Below are 21,018 nucleotides of genomic sequence, written 5' to 3' on the forward strand. Positions count from 1 at the left end.
CTACATTTTGTCGCTAAGTCATTTATAACCAACAATGTTGTGTGTACTGAGGAAATCATCCAGCCCTTTTTTAAAGTTGTTCTAGTATCTGCCATTACTACCTCTTGTGGTAGGGCATTCCACAGTCTGACTACTCTAACTGTAAAGAACCCTTTCCTATTTAGCTGATAAAATCACCTTTTTTCCACTAGGATTTGTCTCCATCTTTTTTATGCTGACCAACAGTCTGCAAAAAAGAAATGGACATGTATGAATAAAGTATAGTAGTTTGTGTAAAAAGATGTGTAAACAGATGACTACGACAAACCATTGCATGTGATACTTCACTCCTATATTAGCAAAATTAATAGTTAAATGGAATGAGTTCTCTTAAAGTACCACTCCAGTTTTGTTTTTTTTTCAGCACTAGAGTGGTGCTTCTAATCTAAGGTCTATGTTCCAGGTCTTATGCTCAAATCACCCTCTGGCGTCTTCACCTTTTATTGGTGCCGCTACGGTCCTGCAACCCATATTGTGATTGCAACTTCTGACTGACCTGAAGTCAGACGCTACATCACAAACTTCCAATGAAAGTCTGTGAGAGCCAGAATGAGGCCACCGCAATGCTCCTATAGAGTTGTATTGAGGTGTGACCTCTGGCTCACTCCATGAAACACTGGAGCTGCCGGCAGGTCACAAATTACAGAAGACCAACCGGACCAGCTGTGAAAGAACATGAAGACGATGAAGGGTGAGTATAAGACTGGGTGCAGGGAACTTAGTTTAAAAGCACCACTCCTGCATTTTTTTTTTGTTTTCAGCACCGAAGTGGTGCTTCTAATCTAAGGTCCCTGCCCCCAGACTTATAGTCTACTCACCCTCTGGCTTCTTCACCTTTTATTAGTGCCAGTACGATCTTGCAATGCCATCTTGTGACCGCAACGTCTGACTGGACGAAGGTCTGAAGTTAAGTTGCAAACTCCCAATGCAAGTCTATTAGAGACAGAATAAGGCTCTATAGACTTGTATTGAGTTGTGACCTCTGGCACACTCCATGAAACACTGAAGCTGCTGGCAGGTCAAAAATCGCTGAAGACTGACTGGAGCAGCGGTGATAGACGATGGAGACAACAAAGGGTGATTATAAGACTGGGGACAGGGGACTTAGATTAAAATCACCACTCCAGCAGTAGGGTGAAAACAAACACTGAACTGGTGCTTTAAGGTTTGCCTCTAATAAAAAACAACCTTGCAGGTCTTTCATGAATATATTTCTCTTACTCTACAAGGTAAACCTTATAAGCGTCCGGAGTACACTGATTTTAACTTCACAGAAGCACCACAATTCACGCACCCATTAATCAATACAGTAGCCATTGCTGGATACAATGCTACATTGAACTGCAGCGTACGTGGAAATCCAAAGGTAAGTTAGAAATGAGATTTCATGAATGTACTTTTTCCTTTCTTTTAAATATCTATACGTACATCGGGCAAATTTATCATGCTCACCTTTCAAGTATATGATAAAACTCTGTTTGACCTTGATCTTAAGGCTGGGGTCACCTGACCATATTTTCTCCATCGAAGAAAAACGGTCCAATTACGCTAATTAGACTCTGATCAGAGTGGGAGTTTTTTTCGGAGGTGAAGATTGAAAAAAACCCTCTCTATCTTCTCCATTCTGTCAGTCAGTGAAAATCGGACCGCACTTCTCATCTGAGTGTTGTCCAATTTTTTTTAACAGACCGATAGACTTGAACGGCTAACCGATTCATGGGGCAAATCGTGCATGCTGCAATTATTGTCCATATTCAGATGTCAGTTATCGTTCTCATACGCAAAAAAAAGCAATCTGAGTTTCATTAGTGTTTTTGATCCAAGCTTCATGAAAACTTAATCAGTGTTAGTTTTTACCCAAAAAGTTTGGTCAGTAAATGTTTCATCAGTGTTTCTCATTTGAAAAAAGAAAAGGATGGAGGTTGCTCAAGCTTCTTCTACAAATCAAAGTGGGAACAACAGACAACTCAGAGATGGTATCTGAGTGCTGGTCTGTTTTTTCACAGATCCTTAGACTTGCATTGGCGAGTTTGGTCTGTGACATAGACATGTCTCCATGATTTTGTATGGACTACTCGGTTTGCACAAACACATGGACTTATGATCTCCCTCTAAAACTATAATAGTTATGAGTTCTACTCATGAAATACTTGAATACAAATTGTCCATGAAAAACTGATGTCTGAAAGAGTCCTTAATAGGTTTGGCCATCCTTCATGTTGCACTGAGAACTTGCACTCACTGTATAGTTCTTGTTTTCCATTCTTTTAGGCTATGTTCTTCTGACAGAAGTCACAATGGTGGAACAAAGTCTACACTCTGCAAAAAAATCCATGAAAATAATACATCATCTAGCTATCTTTCACCCCCCAAAAAAAATCAATCAATGGTCAAAGGCAGTGATTTGACATTTTGTACCTTCTATCTTTTGCTTTAAATGTTATCACAAGCTTGGTTGATTGCATTAATAAGCATGGGTAAAGCTGAAGACAGAAAAATAGTTACTGAGTATATACCTGAGAGTATGTACACACAGTTATTTTTTCACTTAGTAAATCCACTTAATAATCCCCATCATAAAATTCAAACTTTGTATAAAGTGTTTTGTTTTTGTTTTTTATGAGGTTTTTTTTTGTTTGTTTTTTTAAAGCAAATCTACTTCAAAATCTGCATCAACTTTTATGGAATGTGGACAGAGAGATCTAAGGTGGTTGTAGAAATCAATTCACATCAAATATTTGAGCAAAAGAGGTTTTGAAGAGGTTTTGTTTTGAAGAGGTGTATAAAGCCTTTTTTGTAGATTTGTGTTCTTGATATTTTGCTAATTCTCAAAAGGATTCCTTAATTAATCCACATCAATGAAGTGACACAAAAAACTTGCTGTATGAAAATCAATATGGATTTCCCATTTTTAAACCAATATGAAGAGTATTCAAAATATCTTAAGACTCTGGACAAACCATGTCTTTTAGACGCTGGCACAGCCGCCGAGTCTTAACAGAAATACACTGTGTGCAGAATTATTAGGCAAATAAGTATTTTGATCACATGATACTTTTTATACATGTTTTCCTACTCCAAGCTGTATAGGCTTGAGAGCCAACTACCAATTAAGTAAATCAGGTGATGTGTAATGAGGAGAGGTGTGATGTAATGACATCAACACCGTTATAATAAGTGCTTAATTATTAGGCAACTTCCTTTCCTTTGGCAAAATGGGTCAGAAGAGAGATTTGACAGGCTCTGAAAAGTCCAAAATTGTGAGATATCTTGCAGAGGGATGCAGCAATCTTGAAATTGCCAAACATTTGAAGCGTGATCACCGAACAATCAAGCATTTCATGGCAAATAGCCAACAGGGTCGCAAGACTCGTGTTGGGCAAAAAAGGTGCAAAATAATTGTCCATGAATTGAGGAAAATCAAGTGTGAAGCTGCCAAGATGCCATTTGCCACCAGTTTGGTCATATTTCAGAGCTGCAATGTTACTGGAGTATCAAAAAGCACAAGGTGTGCCATACTCAGGGACATGACCAAGGTAAGGAAGGCTGAAAAATGACCACCTTTGAACAAGAAACATAAGCTAAAACGTCAAGACTGGGCCAAGAAATATCTTAAGACTGATTTTTCAAAGGTTTTATGGACTGATGAAATGAGAGTGACTCTTGATGGGCCAGATGGATGGGCCAGAGGCTGGATCAGTAAAGGGCAGAGAGCTCCACTCCGACTCAGATGCCAGCAAGGTGGAGGTGGGGTACTGGTATGTGCTGGTATCATCAAAGATGAACTTGTGGAACCTATTCGGGTTGAGGATGGAGTGAAGATCAACTCCCAGACCTACTGCCAGTTTCTGGAAGACAACTTCTTCAAGTAGTGGTACAGGAAGAAGTCAGTATCGTTCAAGAAAAACATGATTTTTATGCAGGACAATGCTCCATCACATGCATTCAACTACTCCACAGCGTGGCTGGCCAGTAAAGGTTTAAAATATGAAAAAATAATGACATTGCCCCTTATTCACCTGATCTGAACCCCATAGAGAACCTGTGGTCCCTCATAAAATGTGAGATCTACAGGGAGGGAAAACAGTACACCTCTCGGAACAGTGTCTGGGAGGCTTTGGTGGCTGCTGCACACAATGTTGATCGCAAACAGATCAAGCAACTCACAGAATCTATGGATGGTAGGTTGTTAAGTGTCATCATGAAGAAAGGTGGCTATATTGGTCACTAATTTTTGGGGTTTTGTTTTTGCATGTCAGAAATGTTTATTTCTAAATTTTGTGCTGTTATATTGGTTTACCTGGTGAAAATAAACAAGTGAGATGGGAATATATTTGGTTTTTATTAAGTTGCCTAATAATTCTGCACAGTAATAGTTACCTGCACAAACAGATATCCTCCTAAGATAGCCAAATCTAAAAAAAACCACTCCAACTTCCAAAAATATTAAGCTTTGATATTTATGAGTCTTTTGGGTTGATTGAGAACATAGTTGTTGATCAATAATAAAAAAAATATCCTCTAAGATACAACTTGCCTAATAATTCTGCACACAGTGTAATCACTTCAGTCATTTTCCTGAAGCTTCATTAGCGGCATTGCCATCGTTCTTGCAGCATCTTTTACTCTATACTGTGAAGTATAGAGAGCGGGCGGTTCCAAAGAGAAACCAACTAAAGAATGAGCATGTCATTCCTTTTAATCACTTCTGGATTCAACCTTGAAGTGGTTAAAAGAAGTGACAAAATTTGGAACATGTGCACCGCAATGTCATTTCTGCATTGCTGTGCATTAGATTCATTTTATGGGGTGCATTTGTGATGCTTTTTCAGGAAGATTCTGAATGGAATCCACCTGAAAAAGGTGTTGTGTGCACATACCCTAAAACTATGATTTATATTAGGATTTTGAAAAAGATCTGATTCAAGATCCACATAAAAACACTCAGTTGGAACATACCCTTACACGGGTTTTCATATTTATGATGCCACTTCTACACAATATTCACAATATTGTATCATTCCTCTTATGCTATTACACAACTGGTTTTTTTAATCACATACACTTGCCATTTAGGTATGATGATTCTCAGTTAGACTATAGCTACGTTAAGAAGCAGCATTACGCCAGTGAAGCTACAGTAGAAGCTTCCTATGACACCTCTACTAATAAAGGCTTGGTAAAAATGGGACCTGTCGTGTTCATTAGGCTTTTTTCACATCATTTTTGGGGCATATATTTGGCACAAACTCTAAATGCTGTTCCAAAAGAAAAGAAGCATGTATGGGTTCTGTGTAATAAAACATAATATTTAGTTTTTTTATTCCTTGTAGCCTAAAATTACTTGGATGAAGAATAAAGTGGTTATAATGAATGACCCCCGATACAGAATGTTTAGCAATCAAAGCGTTTGCACATTGGAGATACGTAAGCCAAGCCCATATGATGGAGGGACATACACCTGTAAAGCAGTCAATGATCTGGGTGAGGCTGAGGTTGACTGCAAACTTGAAGTGAAAGGTAAAATGTCTAGTGTACATCCAATTTTCATGAAAATGCAATCTAATGTAACATTAAAATTATTTAGCAACAACATTCTGAAGTGCTATATCCTCCGGCTCAATGTTATCTTTTTATCTTAGGCAAATACTCATACAAATATAGGTAGCATTGAAGTTTTTTCATGACATATCATATTAATGTTACATCTTAGCTGAGCATTTAAAGGAAACCTGCCAGGTTGGATAACACTATTAACCAGCAGATATAGGGTTAATCTGCAGGTTAACAACATTATGAAGAAGCCTAGCCACTTTACTGAAAGTGCGGCACTGATGACAAAATTAACTTTATTCCTCCTGGGAGCTGCCAGCTTTCAGTTATAAAGGTGTGCCGATACAGCTACAGTCATTGCTCAAAGCATTGTGAGTGTTGACTGAATGCCCATCTTGACGGATTGCCTTGACAGCCGACTATGCACTGATGCACTGCTGAGTAGGATTTCAGTCAGTATATGAAACAGTGGCTGTAGACGAATCAATATGCCTCTATAACTGAAAGCCTGCGGTTCCCAGAAGGAATAAAGTTCCTTTTTTCCTGGATGCCCCATTTTCAGTACTGCAGAAGTACACCTTCATAGTACTCTTAAACTGTAAATTAACCCTGTGTCTGCAAGTTCCCTTTAAATGAAGAAAATGGCTAAAAATAAGAGAACACATAAAATGTAATTGTTTCTGCATATATTGTAGGATGGCTTTCCAGTCAACCTGATCTCTATCAGCAAACCACATAGGGCTGTGTATTGTAGACTCCCAATTGTCATTTACAGATTTACATTGTATCCTATGGAGATACATATAATACTATAACAAGCATACTTTTCTACTTAGCAAAAGCTAGTTAAATTATTTGGATAGAATTACTCCTTATATAATACAAAACTGAGCAAGGTCCTGTAGGAATGTTTATAGCATAAAAGTGGAATGAAAGAAAAAATCATGAGTTGAGCTTCCAATAAAAGTTAACAATGCATTCGAGATGGAAGTGTAGATGTAATAGTGATAAGTCAAAATTAATAGGACTTGTTTTGAAAATCTTAAAGGGTTATATTGATGACTTATACATAGATTTGCTTGGGTCCAACACCCGGCATTCACGCAGATCAGGTGTTATTAGCTACAGTAGTGCCCAGATGAAAACACTATAGAGTTGCATTGCTTCATTCAATGTGAAGCACCTCAGATTTTTATTTCAGGAGAGACATTGTGCGCTAAACATTGAATGGAGCTGTGCTGTTCACCTCTGTTCAGTGTTTACATCTGGCCACCGGTAAGAACTGTTGATCGGTGCGAATGCGAAGTGTCGCACCCACTCCCATCTGATATTGATGACCTATCCTGAGGATATTTATAAAAGCATAGAAGATAAACTATAATCTGTTTTAAAAGATTAGTCACCTCATCTACACATGCCAAAGATCAACAAACATCTCTAACTGATTTCTGCTAATTCGTTGGCCGGTGCACTGATAAGAGAGCTCTTATCAGGGTGAAATGGGGTATTCCAAATTACATAAATTAACCATATAGCAAATGAACGTGCCGGAAATTAATGAAACTATTCCATATATATCACTTGACATGTTCTAATTCTACAGGCTCAATAGGCGGAGAACCATTCGACTTGTGGAAACAGAAGCAGGTTTACCACACAAATATTACACTCAGTGATACCTCATCATGAAATAATCTGTGCTCACGTTACACCTTACTTTGCATGTAAAACTGGTATTTGTAATCTGAGGCCAGATTGCAAATCTTGTTTCATGGTAAAATATGCCCATGTATAACCCATTTTACCATGAACAAAATAAATAACCCTCAGTAGAATTCCTACTAGAAAATAAAAACACAAAATCTATAGCTTAAAATGTGTTAATCTTAAAAATTCCATAATCAAAGTTATGGACTATACATAATGGAGCTCATGTATCAAGACTGGTTCAAAAACATCATACTCATAGCAACCAAATGGAGTCCAAACTAAACTCTCAATAGTTACTATGGACAGTTCAGCTTTTGTTACATGAGGCCCATGATGAGATAATTTAAAAGGGTATTTCCAGCTTTTAAAGTAATGGCTTTGAAGACCTCCATCAATCCTGATACTGAAGGCGCTTGCAAGCCACTTAGCTATGTCGTCAGCTGAATTCCCTTAAAGAGGACCAACCACCAGAATTTTCCTATACAAACTAAAGCCAGTGCCATACTGGCACTATCATGCTGATTCTAAACATTCCTTTAGTTGGGAAATTGAATGTATACTTTCCGGAATTATAGTCAAGGAAAGTCTGTGAAATGCACTGTTATTTGATGAGATGCTGCAGGATATCTAATAGGTGGTTTGGGTATTGCTAGTTATTCCTGCCCCTGTCTGCCTACCAGTCCTTCCTCTCCAGTCTCTATTATTACAGGGGGAGGAAGGAGGAAGGAAGGACAGGGGAAGGTACGACAGGCAGGCAGACAGGGGGGGGGGATAACTAGCAAAACCCAACCCACCTATTAGATATTCTGTTGCACCTATCAATCAAGTAACAGTGTATTTCACAAGCTTTACTTGCATATATTTCAGAAAGTATAAATCCAATCTCACAACTAAAGGTATGTTTAGACTTAGCATGATAGCGCCAGGATAGCACTGGCATTAGTTTATATATGAAAATCCTGGTGGTTGGTCCTCTTTAAATGGAGATGTGCTGCAGTTACCCTGCATAGCTGGAGTCTACAATGCCACTCTCCAAGAAAAAACAGTGAAGGGGTCACAGTGCTACACTATCTCTGAGGCCCCTTAATTATAGCATTGGTTCTCCTACTGGTTGTACCTTCACAGGTGAGGATGTCATAACATATACTGTAGGTATACCATCACTTTAAAAGATGGCAATACCCTTTTAGCTACTTATTAACATAAATTGATCTATTACATAGTATAGCATTTAAATTTGGAAAATAATAGGGTCCATTCACAAAAATTTTATTTAACTGCTTTCAATAACTTTAACACCTATGATAAGCTGGTTTCATACGTCAGTCTCAGAACTGAACAGTTTTATATACAGATGTGTACAGAATTGTTGGTACCCGTCTCTTTTGAGTCAATCACTGCATACAAACTTATAGAAGTCCTCTTCAGAATAGTCTCTTACTTTGCTCGTAGCCATTCTTAGATGTTTTATCTGTGTTTTTGGGTCATATCCTGTTGGAGGACCCATGACTTGCAACTCAGACCACGCACATTTCACCCCAGCATGCCTTGATAGTTATGAGATATCATTGTACTTTGTCTAGATTTAGATACCCTGTACCAGATGCAGCAAAGCAGCCCCAAAACATAATTGAGCCTCCTCCATGTTTCACAGTAGATATAATGTTATATTCTTTGGATACTTAGGTTTTTTTGTCTGTGAACATAGAACCGATGTGACTTGCCAATAAGCTCCAGTTTAGCCTCATCTGTCCAAAGGACATTCTCCCAGAAGCTTTGAAGCTTGTCAATATGCATTTTGGCAAATGCCAGTCCAGTCTTACTTTTTATGATTTGATTTTAATAGGGAATTCGTCCTTGGTTATTTTCAATTAAGTCCATTTTGGCCAACATAGAGACAAATGTTGCAATCTGATAGTGATGTATCTTGACCTTGGAGTTCACTTCTACTCTCTGGAAGTTGCTCTGGGTTTTTTGGTTACCATTCTTCTTATCCATCTCTTCAATTAGTCATCAATTTACTCTAATGGCCATGTCTGGGGAGGTTTGCTACAGTTCAATAAACCATCTGAATAATATATGCAACTGTAATAACAGGAACATCAAGCTGTTTGGAGATGGTCTTATAACCTTTAGCTTATACATGTTTGATATAATTTCCTTTCTAATCTCATAAAACAAATCTCTATTTGTTCCATGTTCAGTGTGGTACACACCATGATACCAAACAGCACAGTGACTACTTTACTCCCTTTTAATTAGCAGACTGACTAATTACAAGTTTGTAGACACATGCTATTTGCAGTAATTACAGGAAACACTTTGATTTAACATGTCCAGGTGGTTAAATTGTTTTCAACCTTTTCTAGGGTTTCCATCATTTTTGTCCAGGCCATTTTCATTACTTTATTTTATTTATTTTTTTTATTTTATTTCATTGTTTTTCTGCTGAGCCACAATTCAAAATCAATGTCTGATTTTCATTAGTGGATATTCAGTAAATTTAAATTGAAAATAACTTTTGTCAGTTTTAAGTTATTTAAGTGACCACTTTGCAGGGTCGGCTTCGGGTTTTTATGGGCCCCAAGCGAAAGAGTCTCAGGGGGCCCCATGCACATGCAGGCATGCACATACACAGATACATACACATAAAGGCATACATACATATACATATTTGAAGACCAATTCACAAAAATACATAGAAACAGACAAAAATATATACACTGGAACCGTGCTGCGGCTCCTCTCTTTCTTCATCTATGAGACGGGAGAGCAGCTGGGTCAAGTGCCGGGTTTAAAGGGCCGGCAACCAGGAAAGTATGGCCACTGGCCTGAGAACTGCGATTCCCGGAGCTTGGCCTGGGGGCCGCAGAACTGATCACAACCCCTGATGACGGCGAGTAGGCCCCCGGCTGTCCAAGGCCCTGGAATTTGCCCAGGTGCATCGGGTGCTGACTCCGGTCCTGTCACTTTGGGTTATTCTCATTTTACCAGAAGGGTACCAACAATTTTGTCCATGTGTATGACTATTAGGCTATTGAACATTAGGAGACCAGTAGCCAGACCACATAGTCAGACATGAGAAACTGGCCTCAAAGAGTGTCAGCAAGTCCTGGTCATCTAATAACAGTTTGTCTTCTAAAAGTAATTTTTGTAAATGAACCCTAATATTTATACAATATTTAAAATATATATATACATTAAGCCTATAAAATAATCTACATTTATGTATATATATTATATATTTACAAATTAGGTGTGGTGTGTGTGTCTATATATATATATATATATATATATATATATATATATATATATATATATATATATATATATTTTATATGAGTATATATATATATGTATATATATATATATATATATATATTTCTTTTAATTTAACTGACCTTTTCCAAAAAGGTTAACCTGGTAAAGTGCTTACCTTTGAACAATCTGTGTGCATTAATATAATTAGTTATTAATTCATTTATGATATATACTTGGGTTCCATTTTCCATTGCTTTGCCCACATCTACTAAGCTCTCATGATATCACAGCGTGCTCCATTCAGCAATGACCATTTTCTTTCTTAGCTTCTAAATTTTCATTACTTCTCTTTCTCTCTCCCTTAGTTGCACAATAAGGATTATTGAATGTGTATTGTCACCTAAGGTAAGCTTTCATATGGTCATGTCATATGAAGCTTATGTCTTTCCATGCATTCCATTACTGACTGTCACTTCCATGTCTAACAGTATTTGCATCATGAGCTAACACACTATTACTGTTGCTTCACAGTTTAAAAAAAAAATCATGTTTATTAATATTATTGCTTCACTCTGGTTTTTTTCCAATCACAAGGTTCTGAATTTTTTAAACCACTTTGTATTTTTTACAATCTTTGGAAGCCTGAAGGCTTGACGTTCTGTATTTACACACTTCTATCCTATTATTTCTACTCTACAGCATGTCAATGCTGCAGGCTTAATAGCGAAGGACAAGAAATCTATGGGCCTGATTCATTATTGCATTTGCTCCTTTTTTTCTTTTTTTATTTTGTCTAGTTTTTGGTGTTTTTTTCAACTGTTTCTTGATTTGCACCTAATTCTTCTTTTATTTTGTATTTTATTTTAAAGTCTATATTTTGTGTTTAGACAAAAAAAACCTGATGGTGCTCCCAAAACTGCAATGTGTACAGTTGCATAACTGAACATTACATAAAATGACAAAAAAAAGAGACAGTTGCACTCTGAAATACTAAAACATGAAAACCATGAATGAAAGAATATACAGTAGATAAGTATTACTGCTAAAGAAAATCTAGGATATATTGAGATATTTAGCATAAAAAGTGGCCATCTTTATATCTGCCCAGTAGCCATGTCACGGCATAGCTCATTAATGGGTACCTACTCTGAACTGAAGCCCCTCTCTGGGTTTAAAAACCTCCTGTGTATGGTCAAGTAGGGACCTGCTATAGAGATATTAATGGGGTCATGCCTTATGACCCTGTACCCCTCACCCACTAGCCGCAGGTGATTTTATTCTCGATAGCAGGTCCCTACTTGCCCATACACAGGAGGTTTTTAAACTCAGAGAGAGGCCTCAGTTCAGAATAGGTACCCAGAAACAAGATATGCCTTGACGTGGCTACTGGGCAGATATAAAAATAGCCATTTTTTATGCTAAAAATCTCAATTGTTCCTAAATTTCCTTTAGCAGTATTGCATATCTATATTCTTTCATTCATGGCTTTCATGTTTTAGCATTTCAGACTGCAACTGTCTCTTTTTTTTGTTATTTTATATTTTGTGTGTTGACCTATTTTTTTTTTTTCTTCGTCACAGTGGGAGGGGTTTTGGTTTTTCAGCTGTTTTCAGCAGATTCATCAATTGCAACTTTGAGATTGCAATCTTAAAGTTTTTGTGCAAATACTCCAGGCCTCTCCCTGGGGTAATTTTATGTATGCCAGGTATTTTCGATCAAACATTATGTAATTTTAGTGAAACGTGACACTTTTTGGGGTAAAAGGTTGCAAAAAAGTGTAAAAATAAAAATAAAAGCATTTTTTGATTTTTGCTCAAAATTCATGAACCATGTGTGCCATTTTGACGAATTTGGTGCAAAAAATGTCAGCAGCTACCACAAGACAAAAAAAAGAAAAGTGAAGTAAAAAAAATGGCACATGATGAATCAGGCCCTATGGATTATGCTGATACTTTCCTTCTTTTATAAATAATTTCCTTACTTGTCAACTAAAAGTGTTCATCTTCATATGTAAATTGAAATGAACAGTGCATATGAAGATGCTGTGTCTTTCAGCTATAAAACATGGAATTAGGACATGATGGCAAAGCTACATCTCATGTATACAGCAGCAGATTAATCTACACATGTGTACAGATAGCTGATACATCTACATGCATCTACATGAGTATGTAGCAGCTCTGTCATCTACATGATATACTGTATTAATAGTAGATTAATCTTCAAGTGATGTTATATGCAATGGATCACCAATTCACTTGCATATAAAGACTCAGATTCTTCTACAAATATGACATTACAACATACATCAGATACCCTATTTTTGCATCTTTAATACAAGTACTTTATCAATTTGCTGATATCTAATGAAATCATTGAAGTTACACCTGAAATTACTGTCGCCAAGCTGCATTATCAACTACTCCTTCTGTGTTAAGACTGACTACATTGTTCTAAAAATTATTAAAGAAATAAATTATAGTTTACTGTTGACAATAATAATAAGCCTTTTTTCCCAAACAGGCTCACTTATTAAAAAGGATCAGGAAAGTTGATAACTAACACAAATTAACTTTCTTTCCCTCAACATTTACCATTGCTGGAGAGTAAGGCGGGCTTTGCACACTACGACATCGCAGGTGCAATGTCGGTGGGGTCAAATCGAAAGTGTCGCACATCCGGCGTCGCAGTCGATATCGTAGTGTGCAAATCCTTTTTGATACGATTAGCGAGCGCAAAAGCGTCGTTATGGTATCATCGGTGTAGGGTCCGACATTTCCATAATGCCGGTCCAGCTACAGGTACGATGTAGTTCCTCGTTCCTGCGGCAGCACACATTGCTGTATGTGAAGCCGCAGGAGCGACGAACATCTCCTACCTGCGTCCCAGCTGCAATGCGGAAGGAAGTAGGTGGGCGGGATGTTTACATCCTGCTCATCTCCGCCCCTCTGCTGCTATTGGCCGCCTGCCGTGTGACGTCGCTGTGACGCCGCACAACCCGCCCCCTTAATAAGGAGGCGGTTCGCCGGCCAGAGCGACGTCGCACGGCATGTGAGTGCATGTGAAGCCGGCGTAGCGATAATGTTCGCTACGCCAGCAATCACAAGATATCGCTGCTGCGACGGGGGCAGGGACTATCGCGCTCGACATCGCAGCATCGGCTTGCGATGTCGCAGCATACAAAGTACCCCTAAGAATACCTTAGAATACCTTAGAATATTGACTGGTCATGCCGATTTACCCAACGTGCAACATGTGTTTATGGGAAACCTTATATATAGTCATTATGTGCAACAGCTCAGCTTGCTTTGATTCCAAATGGCTCATGGTTTTGTTTCTAGGACAGGGAGTAACTATAGGACAGCTACCATTGACAGCCTTATTAGCTGGCATGGCAGCTAGTTTCTAAATCACCTCCTACTTTAAGATCACCCAGACAATAAATCATAGTAAGTGAACTCTATCCTTTCCAAATCTCTTGTAATATAAGACTACTTTATAAAGAAATTCAACTACCAATGTGTTTTCAATATGATATATTTGGATCACTGTTAAAAAGGTCCTTTCACCAGGTCAAAAGTGGCCCTTTTTGTTGTTATTTTATTCCCACTACTCCCCTGAGTATTCAGTTTTTTGGTTTTTTTTTCTTTAAATCCCTCATAAGGTTCTAGAGATACATGGTCTTTATATTTCGTGCCAATTTCCATGGTCTTTACAAAACAGGGTGCTCTGCCTTATTATCCCCTGAGCCACAACTCCTTGTAAAAATCATAAAATGTAGCACTAAATAATAAAGACCATCGTATAGCGGATTTAAAAGACACAAAAATGGAATACTCAGAAAAACAGTGGGACTAAAATAGAGCAAATATGGCCACTCTTGACCTAATAACAGGTCCTCATTAAAGGGGTTGTCCACTACTAGGACAACCCCTTCTCAATCATCCCCATGTTTGTGTCACTGGTAAAATAACAACACTTATACTCACATCCAATGTCGGCGCCATTCGAGTGGTGTGGACCAACTTCACTCTCCCCATCTTCGGACATATCCAACTTCAAGAGGAAGTCAGAGCTTGCAGCCGAAGGCAGGGAGAGCGAAGTTGGTATTGATTGAGCAAAGGGCTCACATGATTTGTAACAATAGTGAGGACTGTGGAAGAAAAGCGCAATAGGGTCTTATCCACAAAACTGGAAATTTAGTAAAAGCAGAGAACTCAACTTTAAGAGTTGTGCCAGTCACAACCCCTATAAATGTATGTATCCAACGGTGAAACAGCTGCAGCCCCGGGTGTAGTAGTTCAAGGTTTGGAAGGAGACGGGTTGTAATACCGCGCTATTCACCACTCCTTAAATTATGATCGATTAATGTTTTTTTATTTTCATGCACAGGTCTACGCGTTTCAGGAGTACTCAGCTCTCTTCATCAGGACATCAGGCAAAAGAACATCAAATCTCCATCTCTGGGATTTGATGTTCTTTTGCCTTATATCCTGATGAAGGGAGCTGAGTACTCCTGAAATGCGTACACCTGTGTATGAAATAAAATGACATTAATCTTCTAATTCTGGAGTGATGAATAGCGCGGCATTACAACCCATCTCCTTTCAAACCTTGAATGATTTGTAACAATGTGAGGTGAGCCCAGGAGAGCGAGTGCCGATACCACTGGAATGGCACAAGCACCGGAGAAGAGTATAATTTTACCAGGGGACAAACATAGGGATTGAGAAGAGGTTGTCCTAGTGGTGGACAACCCTCTTTAACATACTTTATAAATGAGCCTCCCCCTTTTCTAAGTAAAATGTCTACACATCGTATTTTATGACTGTGATCTTTGCTTCAGTGCAGCTGTTTTTGCATTAACTAATATTAACATTAACTGATGCAATATTTATTTTTAATAGTATTGCTATTATACATCTGAAGCTCATTTTTGCTATTGAAACAAAATTGCAGGTCACTACGTCTTTTTCCAGAAATTATACATATTTTAGGAAAGTAAATCACTATTTTGTTGTAAATGTAGAGATAAATATGCAAACATGCATCATCAGTAAACACTTTAAATTCAACAGTAAAAATAATTTGTATGTCAGTATTTCTCATTGTTGTTACTTAGTGCTTGTTTTACCAAAATCTTTTTCTGCAATGCCATATGACAACTATTACAGGCAGTAGCATAACTCGAAGCACATGGACCCCTTTGAAAAATATTTCAAGTGCGGACCCCCACTATCATGATCCAAACAGTTTTTTGGAGCCCTCTAGACTCAAGGGCATGGGTATGACTGCAAGTCTGGTATCTTTTATAGTGTTAGGCTATGTGTGCACGTTGCGTAGTGTCCATGCTGAAAAATGTGCAACGAATTGGCAGTGCATGTGTGCTTCAAATCGCTGCAGAAACACCGCGTAATGGATGCAGTGTGTCTGCAGAATAGATGCCGATTTCATGTGCTCTGGATGCTGCTTCTCCCATAGACAGAGTGGGAGCAGCATCCAAAGCGCACAAAATAATTGACATGCTGCTTTTTTGAGCGCAGCGATTTGGATCAAAAATTCAGCATCCAAAGCACTGCGCTCTCAAACGCAACGTGCAGATGGATTATGCACAATCTTCATAGATTGTGCTGGGGACGCAGGACGCATGCGTTTATGCTGCAGTGCAATATGCAGCATAAACGCATGAAATTACGCAACGTGCGCACATAGCCTTAAGGCCCAGTCACACACACAGAGATAAATCTTTGGCAGATCTGTGGTTGCAGTGAAATCATGGACATATTGTTCCATTTGTACACAGCCACAAACCTGGCACTGATTGTCCACAATTTCACTGCAACCACAGATCTACCACAGATCTACCACAGATCTACCACAGATCTACCACAGATCTACCACAGATCTACCACAGATCTACCACAGATCTACCACAGATCTACCACAGATCTACCACAGATTTATCTCTGTGTGTGACAGGGCCTTTACTCTAGACTACAGGTCCCACAGGGATTATGACAACATTTGCAAACAGACTTTCTAGTGAATCTTCATCCTTGAGCACAGTTTTCTATTATTATGCTCTTGATTTTGATTAGCTGCAATATTATATGTTTATACATTTCGAAAAATATCTTTATTGGGCCCAGAGTTTTACTTTTCCTCTTTTTTTATTTAATATTTTAAGTATAACACAGGGATTAATGTAAAGCTCTTTAAATATGAGGGTTTACAGACAATTAAAAAATGCCAAACAGGCCCATAAAAAATACATTATTGTACCATATGTAATTGCAGATAAAAGGCAAAGATATACAACTTACTTATATACTTTAATTAACATCTTCTGATATCAGCATTAGTCTCAGGTCCCAACAACTCCAATTCCTCCTTTTATTCAGCATAACAGTTTTTTAATGTCACCAATGACCAGTGCTGTGTGTAATGGGGGCTAGCTAGCTCACTTGACAGGTTAACACTTGAAGTCCCAGAGATGGGTCATTTAACATATCTACTTTTGGAACCCAGAGACGGGTCGAATGACCTGAAGGATTTTAGCTAACTTCCTATAATCACTGTCTTTTGTTCTGTAATTAAGGTCATTACTGTCGCACCACAGGAGGTTGTTGTTTTCCATTGAGTTTAGCCATTTAGTTTCTAGTTCGTTCTATTCAGTTTATTGTATGTCATTTGACCCTCTTTCGGGACTTCAGGGGGAGCTCAAAATTTCTGGGACTTCTAGTGTTAAGTCAACCCCGCTCTCTGTCATTGCCTATCCATAGACATAGAAGGGGACTAGCTTCACTCTGAAACAATGTTGATATCAGGAGATCAGGGCACCTAAGGTAATTGTAGTAAATGAGGATGTGATTAATCTTGCTATTTTCCACTTAAACAAACTTAACTTTATTGTCCTGAGCTAACAACATTTAAGAGATCTATGATGGTGTTAATTTGGGGTCATTAAAGGAAATCTGTCCAGTTCCCTGAGTAATGGAAGCCTCTACTTAATGGCAGGACCATTGGAAATAGTATGCAAAAGCAAGGTGCCATCAATCCTACCGTAGGTGGGGTATAATTGAAATCCTTTAGCCAATCCACTTCATAGTTTGACTGCCAACACCTCATGCACATGTGCAGGATTTCTGGTGTTCTGCAACGAAGTAGTGTATGGAATATTTTTGTAATGCTGTTATCAGCATATATACAGTATGGCCCCGATTCATCAAGACCAGCGATTTCCTCATCGGTCTTGATGCTGTTTTTTAATGGTAACAAATTCTGCTGAAAGAGGGACATTCACTTTTATAGCAATTCTGTCAAGGTAAAGAGAACCTAACAGCTACCCTGGGCTCCCCAAAACTGCCACTATATATTTACTGGTGCCAGTATACCCTTCCTAACTGTTTTGTCAAGTATTTAAAGGGATCGGATATGGCTTTAAAGAAGGCAATTAATTTTATTATAATGATTCAATGATTACAGAAAATAGGAAATAGTGTGATATTGCATACACTTTTGCATAATATAAATCACAAAGTTAAAGTACTTACATTTCACACTCCATAGAAAAAACTTCACCAGGAGTAACACACATCATCTGTCCAGGAACATCAGCTGTGAGACGCAAAACAGCGAAGACAGAGAAATTCCTGGGATCCAATCTGTGGCATCGTGGGCGTCCTCTTTCAGTCCACAGGTTAACAGGCTTCTGACTTCGCTGGAATCTTCACCAGTTTATATCTCACTTGAAAACAAATGCTTGCGTAACCAAGTGTTACACAAACTTGAACAGGTTCCATTTGACAATATAGTATCCCTCTTCTGAGTGGCCAACGCTTTAGATGTGAATTTCCACCAGACAAATATGTCACCGGATGAGACATGCCAAAGGCTCCTGGTACCAGATGTTTTACCATACTATAAACATGTACATTCTCACTAAACATTGATAAGAGAACTATGTGGTACTGGGTGATACTATAAACATGTGCTTTATAACTAAATATTGATACTAGAGCTATGACTCCAGGTGTTTGGGAAAATTACAGAAAAAGAATGTGATATAAACTACACTGTTACTGTCTAATATCTTAAAGGGTTCCTTAAAGACAAACTACCAATATGGATTCCTGATGGCCACTAACAACTTAGCACTACACTAACAAGGCTATTTTACTGTCTTATTGATAACTACATATACCAAGAATCATTTTTATGCCTGTGGTGCTAATAATAAGTGGGTGACTACTCATGAGGGCATTGTGTTCCTAAGCTATGTCATCCCATTAATCAAGTTGGAACGCCCTCCTGGGCATAAGTGACATGATTTGCAAGAGCTGCATCACCACCAGCTCTTTGGAAGTCTCTGCCTCTGTAAGAATGCGGAATAAGCCACTGGTACGCACCCTAGCTCCATTGACGCACTGAGCACGCCCAGGGAGGCAGTGGTGACTCAGGACACAGCCAGCCATTTTCCACAACTCTAGCTTTGTACATCTTGTGGCCAGCTGTGTTTTTGTCACTACTAATTCCCTGGGCATGCACAGTGTACCAATGAAGTCAGGGTGCGCACACCCGGCTTCAGTGTGTATTGTCGGGGAGGCAGAAATTTGTACAGAGCCAGTGGTGACACAGCTCTTGCAAATCATGTTACTTAAGACACAGGGGTTTGATAATATGATTTGTCAAATATATACTCTGGTAACAACAACCCCCACCCACTATTTAGCATATCTACCATAATTCTAAAAATGATTCTTGGCATTTGCAGTAATTAACAAGACACCAAAATGTGCTTGTTAGGAAGAGTACAATGGTACCAATAAATACATGCTGGCAGTGTGGGGGTCCTGGGGAAGCTGTCAGGTCACCTTTCTCTTTTCACTAGAGATATATAACTACCCAGATATACTGATTGAAACCAAAGAAATCTAACAAGGAACAGTAGACAATGATTTTTGACTGTTCGAAAATTGATACTAGGATGCATTGCTCCACAATGCCTGGCATTTGTGTTTAGCCTCCTACATTCTATACTGTTCCATCTGTGCAGGGTAATTGTACCAATTTATGAATATGGAAACATTTTATTGGACAGGAACAAGAAGTTTAACCCTTTTTGTGGAAAGTAGAAAACTAAAATGGTACATGAAAAACATGAAAAGTTCATTAGTCGCTGACAATATGCCAATACATAGCTGAATACATGTATGACTGTTATCGGTGTATTCCTTAGACTTTATTTTCCAAGAAATGCCCTTGTTAATTCAGCATGTACATATGTTGTTTCTTAACTGCATGAACTGGATTTTTATGATGCAATAGTAGTGGAAGGTATATAACAAAGTGTGGTAAGATGAAAGTATTCAATGAAATGCACTTGAGCAATACTGTACAATGAGCAGAGATTACCAGGAGGATGCTAATCCTTTCTATACTCTGGTTTCAGGTGGAGTGACATTTTTCCGCCTTCTAAGGCAAGGTGTGCCTCTGTCTATCATCGACTCTTATTTAAGAGAGCTGGATGCTAGTAAGAAGGAGAGAGCATGAGCAAATCCAGACAGTCAGACACTTCTTCTACTGTTTTAGTCTGGACATCGGTGTGAACATGTTTGTTGGTGAAGCCGCATCTATAGAAGTTTAGTCAATTTCAGTCTGCCGTCTTTCTGTGTTATATATATATATATATATATATATATATATATATATATATATATATATATATATATATATATATATATATATTTACACACAAATATTGCATGGGTTGGTCTACGGAGGGGTGGATGGGCATAAAGTTTGGCTTGGGGCTTTTTTACTTCGAGTATCAGTATATCGGTACCATTACTTGGAGCAGCACAGCACTTGACTTGAAGGCAATGAACCGTTCTGCTTACATAACACTGGTAGATTATAAAAATGTTTTCTTTCTCTGATAAAAATTAAAATTACTGCAATATTTAATTCAATATAACACATGCTGGTATCTGCTTGTTAAAGTTATTATGCTGGGGAAAAGCTGGAAAACATTGTGCAATTCAGACAATGTACAATAAATAACATTTTTCAATGTTTGATTTATGTGGTTTTATTTTTCAATACAATTTCCTACAAATCTTAGAAAATGTATGTCATATTGCTAGAATATAACAGTACAAAATGGAAGGACACAGTGCAACAATGTAAACATAACCTACAAGACTGGTGGACTCACTCCTCAAGAAATGCACAAACCAGTTTTCCATATAAAAAGAAAAGGTATGCTGTAACAAACCAGCAGGTGGAGCTGGAGCACCAATAAAGTGCTAGGCAGAAAATCTCCACTAGATGGCACTAGTCTCCTGAATGGAAGGAGTGGATGGTCGTACCGGCAGGGGTCAGAGCCAGGAGAGTCACGTGGTACCAGGGGTGAGACGAAGACAGAGTCAAGACAGAGAACCAAGTCAGAAACTG

The 21,018-nt window shown here is 38.3% G+C and overlaps 1 protein-coding gene across 11 annotated transcripts in view; it reads left to right on the forward strand.

The window, feature by feature from the left end:
- Positions 1–20,640, forward strand: part of MYBPC1 (myosin binding protein C1) — a 173,195-nt gene extending 152,555 nt beyond the window's left edge. For 9 of the 11 annotated variants that reach the window (XM_075344695.1, XM_075344703.1, XM_075344705.1 and 6 more), the window contains 3 exons: positions 1,269–1,405; positions 5,373–5,559; positions 20,015–20,640. In XM_075344695.1, coding sequence (XP_075200810.1) covers positions 1,269–1,405; positions 5,373–5,559; positions 20,015–20,115 — 425 coding nt within the window. In that variant the 3' untranslated portion in view covers positions 20,116–20,640. Of the gene's footprint in view, positions 1–1,268; positions 1,406–5,372; positions 5,560–7,195; positions 7,240–10,928; positions 10,969–20,014 lie in introns of all 11 variants that reach the window. The other 2 variants (XM_075344697.1, XM_075344699.1) reach the window with 2 other exon arrangements.
- Positions 20,641–21,018: the final 378 nt, after the last annotated feature.

This window comes from Anomaloglossus baeobatrachus, chromosome 4 (genome assembly GCF_048569485.1).
Source record: "Anomaloglossus baeobatrachus isolate aAnoBae1 chromosome 4, aAnoBae1.hap1, whole genome shotgun sequence".
Lineage (NCBI taxonomy): Eukaryota > Metazoa > Chordata > Amphibia > Anura > Aromobatidae > Anomaloglossus > Anomaloglossus baeobatrachus.